Below are 7,663 nucleotides of genomic sequence, written 5' to 3' on the forward strand. Positions count from 1 at the left end.
ACCAAAAACCGGAACCGAACCGGTATTTTTTCCGGAACTGAACCCGAACCCGAACCGTTATATTGTTATCGCGATGAACCCCAACCGGAACGGAACCGGAAAAAAAATAACGGTTACCGGCTCATGTCAAAACGGTTCGGCCACGCGCTGTTGACAATGAATGTGCTATCAATGCCATTTGTGTTTTAAGTGCCGTCAACTGACACACACCTCGCTTACATATTTTTCTTCTCCACTCAGTCTTAGGAATATAAACGCTGCATCCATGAATCTTGACAAACGCTGCATTCATGAATCTTGACATAGGAACCAGTATTGCGCTGGTCGCGGCTTGCATGGAAGAAAGAGAATTAAAAGGCTGTGCAAAAAAAAAAAAAAAAAATTGCGTCACGGGATTTCATTTTTTTACAATCTCGTAAATCCTAAATGCTGCTGTGTGCTCATTTCATAACACGTTTCTAGAACGCGCGAGTTCTTGAAGCTTGCTTCCATCGGAATGAGAAAAGAAAAGGCTGTGGAGTTTGATAATAATGCATCCGGTTTCGTATAGGCACTTAGAAGCTAACATATTTGTGAGACAGCGAACTCTTTTATTTTAATATTTATACTATTACGTCCTTCTGGCGTTGCGTTCGGTGAAGTGTTTTTCATATTCCGTATCTTGTTTAATGAAAACTTCTTTAAGGGTCTAATTTGAGTTACCGAAGGCTAGTTCAAATAAAGAAAGCTGTATTTTCTCCCCACTGTTCCTTCAATTGCTTACACGCCGAGGTGGCGGGATAGTTAGCGAGTTCTACTTGTAAGTGGGTTTGTAAGGAGGTCGCGGATTTTACAGCTACTGCGTCCGACCCAATTAGATGAAGTCCGAATGCGTAAACGTCGGTGAGGTAACCTTTGAGTGCACATAAACCATTCCTGGTAGAAATCCCTGAGCCTTACACTACGATGTATCCCGTTTCGTAAGTGCTGATTGCAGATGTTTTATTTGTAATTTATTTTGATGTTGCAATTCGTCATTTATAATTTCCGAACCGGTTCGCGAACCGGTTCGCGATCCAATTAATCGAACCGGAACTGAACCGGCACAAAATAAATTTACCTGAACCTGAACCGTAACCGAACCCGTATTTTTTTCGGTTCGACACACTGATATATATATATATATATATATATATATATATATATATATATATATATATATATATATATATATATATATATATATATATATATATATATATATAAAACTGAGAAGAAAAAACCCTTAGTGAAAGCAGCAACAACGGGCGATTTAATTTTCGACGTTTCGGCCGGAGTCCGGCCTTCGTCAGGAAGAACTTTTACAGATGAACGCGAGTGGTATTTATACAGTAGCACTGTATAAATACCACCCGCGTTAATTTTTTATTAATGGCTCAAAATATTTCCTATTTGGTCGTAATGTTCTTTCTTTAACAATTTATATTTTGTGGTTGTTGATTAAAAAGAATTTTGTGATTATGTCATATTTCAATTGATCACTAAAATAAAATACGCCTATTTCTCTATGTATCTCATCTATTAAATCGCTTCTCTTTTTGATTTGGCAACCGATTCTTCTGAATATCTGTTTTTGGAGAGTTTCAACTTTTCTTTGTAGGTATTTGGCACAGTGCCCATAAACAGTTATTCCATATTGAATTACAGATTTTCCTAACGAGTTATAAATCATTTTAAGTACAGAATGGGGGACCATATCTTGAATGTGAAACATATAGGCCATCAGTGTCCTTAATTTTTTGCAAACTTGCTCTATGTGTGAGTCCCACTTAAGATGTTGGTCTATATGAATTTCAAGGTATTTTACATTTTTTACATACTCAATTGGTAGGCATGAACAGTTATTACAATTTTTATTGTGCATTTTAATGGGTAATTCAGTTAATAGTATTTTTCTGGGATCTCTAAAGCACATTATTTGAGTTTTTGAAGTATTTACGATAATCTAATTTCTACAGTACCACTGAAAAATATTGTGAATGTCTTCTTGTACTTCTCGAACGGCAACTTCATAATTTTTATGCCGGGTTGCTCTGGCAACGCCGGGTACGCAAGTCAGCGTAAAGCGAACCTTCTCAGATCAAGTTCGTGCTTTCACCGCTTCGGGCTAACTTGAACCAGTCGACGATAGATAACATCATGTTCATCCGCGCGAACAGAAAGGGTATATATAACTCTATGAAACGTCATAACATGTAAACGCTTTAGTGGGGTTTGATCAAATATATTCCACTTTTGCTGTGTGATGAAATAATTCAAAATATAATGATTACCATGCGCCCCCGATTTTTGCGTATTTTTTATGTATTTCTTTTGTTTAAACGCTTTAAACAACTCGGGTGATATTTTATAGGAGATGGGTTACTATGAAAACAGGTAACAAACTGGTAAAAGCGCGCAAACAAACGGATGCAGAAAAGGAATGGACAGGACTAGCGCTGGCACTTCATCTAAATGTTTAATGGAAAGAAAACACAAAGGAAAACAACGAAATCACCAGGCCGTCACTGCATCAACACGTGCTCAAAAAAGCTGACGGAATGGACTTCTCCTTTTCGGTTTCCAGCAGTTCGCGTGCAGTTTTGTCAGCCCCCCTCCCCAAAACCGTGATGCTCTCAAATGTCCGCACACACAAGCAAGTGACGCAGTGTAAAGGAAGGTGGCCTCCCGAGGTTGACTACAGCGACAGTGCGTGCTCACGTGTTCCCGGTCATTGACACGACGGCCAGTTTGGACGATGTATACACGACCACAGATTAACGGGATTCGATAAACTAGCCATACCTACCTGTCTAGGGAAGCCACAAGAAGAGAAGATCCCGACTCGAAGCGGGTGACCATGGAGCATGCTGCAATGCAAAAAGCTATCGCGGAGTCCGGGGAGATGTTTAACAGGGCACATGAAGAGTACAAAGTCCATTCTTTAGGAAAACTAATCGGAAACTTGCGGAGCAAGGAGATGAAGTTTTGGAACATAATAGAAAGGGACGAAAGGCTTGTTGTTATCCACATCGTCGACGATGAGGCCCCGTGGCTGAAGTACTCTGTCTGCGTAAAAGGAGACATGAGCGTGACGCTACATGTCATGAAAACGGCGGTAAAAAAGTTAGATGAAAATCTGGTCGTTCCAGAAATTGCTGACAGTAAGAAGGGTATAGTGGAACTCCTCGAAGGCATCGAGAAGTGGGACGGGGACCTGATTTCCAACTCAGTCGAGGAAATTTGCGAGGCTATTTGCCTACTGCTGGATCAGTTGTCCATGTCCCACGCAGAAGACGGCGCCGGCTCCATTAGATTTCTGCGAGAGCAAGAAAGCTTGTTCCAAGCGAAAAAACAGCGCAGACGCTACTCTGCAGATTTCATGGTGTTCTGTTGCATTCTTTTCACCATATCGCCCCATGCGTACGCTTATATACGCAGCCATGGACGCCTCACTTTGCCGCATCCCATGACGATCAGACCGGTATGCTCTTCTTATGGCATGAGCTTTCAACAAGAGCATCAGAGCGAAGCATTCCTCAGTTACATGGCGAAAAGAATTTCTGACCTCAAAGATGACCAGCGCTTCGTCACCGTAATGGTAGACGAAATACACATCAAACCTTACTTTGAATACAAAGGGGGCCATATTACCGGAGCTGCGCTTAACTTAAATGAAGCTGCAAACTGTGCGCTCGTTTTCATGGTGCGCAGCCTGAAGTGCAAATTCAAAGAAGTTGCGCACATCGTGCCAGTGCACAGACTGGACGCGGAGTTCCCGCACAAGATGCTGAAAGATGTGATTTGCGGGCTGGAAAAAAATGGGTACTGCGTTGTGTGCGTCGTGAGTAACAACAACTCTGTGAACAGAAAAGCAATGTCCCACTTCGAATCGCCCGCTTCTAACAGAATTGTGTATCAACACCCATCAAACCCTGCAAGGCCGTTGTTTTTTGTTATAGACCCGGTACACATACTAAAATGCATACAAAACAACTGGATCAACCAGAAGAATGACCAAGTTTGCTTCTACTTCCCTGAGATGCAAACAAATGCGGCACAGTCAGAGCGCATGCAAACAGTGTCATTTTAGACAATCAGGGACCTTCACAGCAAAGAATGTGACCAGCTGTTGAAATATGGCTATGGGCTATCGAGAAAAGTCCTTTATCCGTCGAATATTGAAAGGCAGAACGTAAAGCTTGCCTTGCAAATCTTGAATGATTCCTTGCCTGTGGCGTTGCGTGCTCTTGGAGCGAAGCACAACCTGTTCTCATTTGAGGCCACTGCTACTTTCATCGACATCATACTCAAGTGGTGGAAAATTGTGAATGTGAAAACTCCGCGGAAGAGAAAGAGGCTGAGAGACCAGTTCCAACAACCAGTGTTCTCCATGGACAACGATCCAAAAATTGACTTCTTGCAGTTGCTTTTGAAATGGCTGGATGAGTGGAAAAACAAAGGCCTTGACAAAGGTACTCTGACAAAGGAGACTCACGCTGCGCTCGAGCACACTATCTATGCGCTTGTGGAGCTCGCTAGGTACAGCTTCGAAGAGTTTAAAATGACCTATGTTATTTTTGGTAAGATACAAACAGACTGCCTAGAGGACCGGTTCGGAAAGTATAGACAACTGGCAGGTACGCAGTATCATGTTTCTATCAGGCAGATTTATGAAGTCGAAAACAAGCTGTGCCTGCAGAGCACCTTGCCGACTATTTCCACTGACCAGCATTGGGAATGTGTACGAAAGCAGGTACAGGCATTGCATCCCAGCTGCAACGTAGTTGTAAGCAGCGAGACGCTTTCGAAGATACAGGACATCCTTCCGATCCTGCTCTACGTTGCAGGATATGCCGTGTACGTGACCCTCAAAAAGTTAAATTGCGAAAAATGCAAGGACGCGTTGACTGTGGATAAGACAATCACAGTGTCTGCCGCCCATGAACACTATGATCTCGTGAAGCAGTTAGACTGAGGAGGTCTAGTGTACCCATCGATGTTTGCGCTTAATGCGCAAATCTCACAACTACGTTGTCGTAGAGCAGCTCGCTACGCAACCAGAACTGCTACTAATGCCCGAACAGCGCCAGGTCATCACGAAGCTGACGCTGCATTTGCTGACCAACGAAGAGCCATCTGACTTCGACGCCTGCGAGAACGGCCACACGAGTGAATCTGTGCTGAAAGACATCCTTCGGTGCAGCACGAACGTTTTACTGAAGAACTTCTGTGGAAAGCTAAGCGACAAGCTTCTCGACGCTGCTGACAAGTAAAAAAAACGGAAAGCCGCAACTCTCCAGAAGAAATAGGTGTATTGCTCCTGATGAAGCGCAAACACAAACGAAACTGGATTGTGTAAATGAATGTTTCGCTCCTGTAATTTTAGACCAGTGAAATTTCTTTTACAGCACATGCATGCTCGTTCTTGCAAGAAAAAAAAAAGTGCCCGCGCGGTAAATCGGTGCGACAACCTCTCTTGAACAGCGCTCCGCACTTTTACCAATCCGCCCTATCGTGTGACTCACGGGAAGAGAGCTAAGACCTTATACGTTTCTAGAGGGTGTTGGTGTCCGTGTAGGTCAGCTGGTGATAGTAAATCATGATGTTTTAAACCCAGGAATTCTTTTCCTGTTTTTTTTTTTTTATTTCTAAGTATCCCTCGCCACAGTCTCGGGTTTTAAATATAATGATAATTTTTAGTTTAGGGTCCATTTAAGGTCGGTGAGAGAATATAGGCATATACTAATTTTTCGTGTAGATCATTTGAATTTGTCAAAGCTTTCCACTGAACTACACTGTGCGTCAACAAGGGTCACAGACTCTGACAAAAATGTTTTCTTTCTAGAGCAACTGCTTTCCTCTCATGCTTCAAGACACTTGGTCGTCTTTGCTGATTCATGGCTCTAATTTGGTCATAATGGAAGCTCGTGAGGTCAGTGTCATCTCACTATACAACAGCAGCAGCTTTGGCGACCTCCGGCAAAAGAACGTCGTGCGTCCGACAGATCGTCTATTTGCGTAGCGCTGTAAGTTTGGAACATACTACATTGTAATTGATTGAGGACGCTTGAAAGTTTAATGAGCGTCTACGAAACGCGTTTATTTATCAACCGGTTCTTAAAATCACATAGAATAGAAATGCCCAGGATGCAAAATTCAAAGTGAAACGTATTTATATGCCGAAATAAATGATAAAAACTCAAATTGTAGAAGTGTTAATAAACGTTTTATTCATGAAAATACAGATGGCTTCTTCAGTTATAGCTCGTGAAGCTTTGATTAGAAATTATACAACTTCACTTCAAGTAAACTAGGCAATAAGCATGTGTATGCATCAAGTCAGAAGCTCATTTAATTACTCTGTCAATTGGCGATCCCTAAACCACCATTCCTGCTCCGTTTATTAAAAGCAGATGCTACGTATGAAGTACAGCAATTACAACAATTATCAAATGTGTGAAGCGCACAGACACTAGCGGCTAGCTCAACGAATTGTATATGTTGCCTAAGCTCTCAGAAAGCCGATTCTTGAGACACGACCTCGAGCCCGGGACTCTTTGAACCTGGCAAAAAACACCTGAGACGGAGATTACAAAATTAAAATATCTGAAAACAGTATACAATCCAGCTTGTATTAAAAGAAAAAAGAAAAGAATGTATCTATTTCCTACGGATAAAGTTGGGGGATAGATTGTGCAGCTTGGCTCGAGCTGCGCTGGGCGTTTATTTAAGAGCTCCTTAACGTCGAAAGTGAAGCTAAATTTGACGGGAAGCGTTTCCCCGCTAAGTCTATAGCACTAGCAGGAATACTGAATTGCTGTAAAATTATACACCAATCAAATTTCGTAGGTTCACTAAATATAACGCTTTATATTTTCGCATAACACGCTTTTGGGACAGCCTTTTCTTTTCCGAAACACATAGAAGGAAATCATGGTTCAAACGTACCGACAGTTGAAATAACAGCTGTTAGACGCCCTTCTGGAGAAAATTCGAGAGACCGCCGATTTCGAAATTCTTTGCATGTGGATTGCATTTTATCATTCCGTCTGCACGAGACTTACAGCACACCATAGCATTTTAAGCAATTTTTGCAACATAATCTACTTAAGAAGCTTAAGAAACTTCAGCATTCTTTGGAAGCTAAGCAGCTTAAAGGGCAACTCCTGTCCAAATTGTCGAATTGGGGATTACGACTGTTTTCAGCCCCTGCAGTCTCCCTGATTAAGAAAGTCTATTTTTTTCTCGGTATTTTGTTTAGTTTCCTAAATATCGCGGCTCGAAATTTTGTTTCGGACGTCTACGGCAAAACCGAAACTATATATCTGCTAGAGAGATGGCAACACTGATCATCTGCCGTACGGCCGCTTCGTGACGTCACCGCGGTGCTGCGGTACGCGGTACAACGTGCGGAATCAACCGCAGCTTCACAGCGACGTGACGTCACGTGGGTGCGCCGCCCAGTGTTCCTTGACGAAAAGCTAACCCTCTCGCCACCCACTGAAGAGCAGCTGGGTGCATCTCTAAAAGTGATTTTAGTGGAATACGCGGCTTCACTTTAACGTAATACTTCGGCTGGGAGCAAAATTAGAGAAACTAAAGCGATACCAGTCATTTATTGTGGTTTCGTTTCCGACCCGAG

The 7,663-nt window shown here is 42.4% G+C and overlaps 1 protein-coding gene across 1 annotated transcript; it reads left to right on the forward strand.

Annotated features, from left to right (window-relative positions):
• Nucleotides 1-2,998: 2,998 nt before the first annotated feature.
• Nucleotides 2,999-4,111, forward strand: LOC121047009. The gene has a single exon (XM_040501810.1). It carries the CDS (start codon nucleotides 2,999-3,001, stop codon nucleotides 4,109-4,111), a length of 1,113 nt encoding a protein of 370 aa, XP_040357744.1.
• Nucleotides 4,112-7,663: the final 3,552 nt, after the last annotated feature.

The sequence above is a fragment of the Ixodes scapularis genome, unplaced genomic scaffold, assembly GCF_016920785.2.
Source record: "Ixodes scapularis isolate PalLabHiFi unplaced genomic scaffold, ASM1692078v2 PGA_scaffold13__105_contigs__length_92229423, whole genome shotgun sequence".
Classification (NCBI taxonomy): domain Eukaryota; kingdom Metazoa; phylum Arthropoda; class Arachnida; order Ixodida; family Ixodidae; genus Ixodes; species Ixodes scapularis.

Coding starts and splice junctions, on each gene's coding strand:
- LOC121047009 (XM_040501810.1), top strand. CDS start 2,999: ATGAAGTTTTGGAACATAATAGAAAGGGACGAAAGGCTTGTTGTTATC.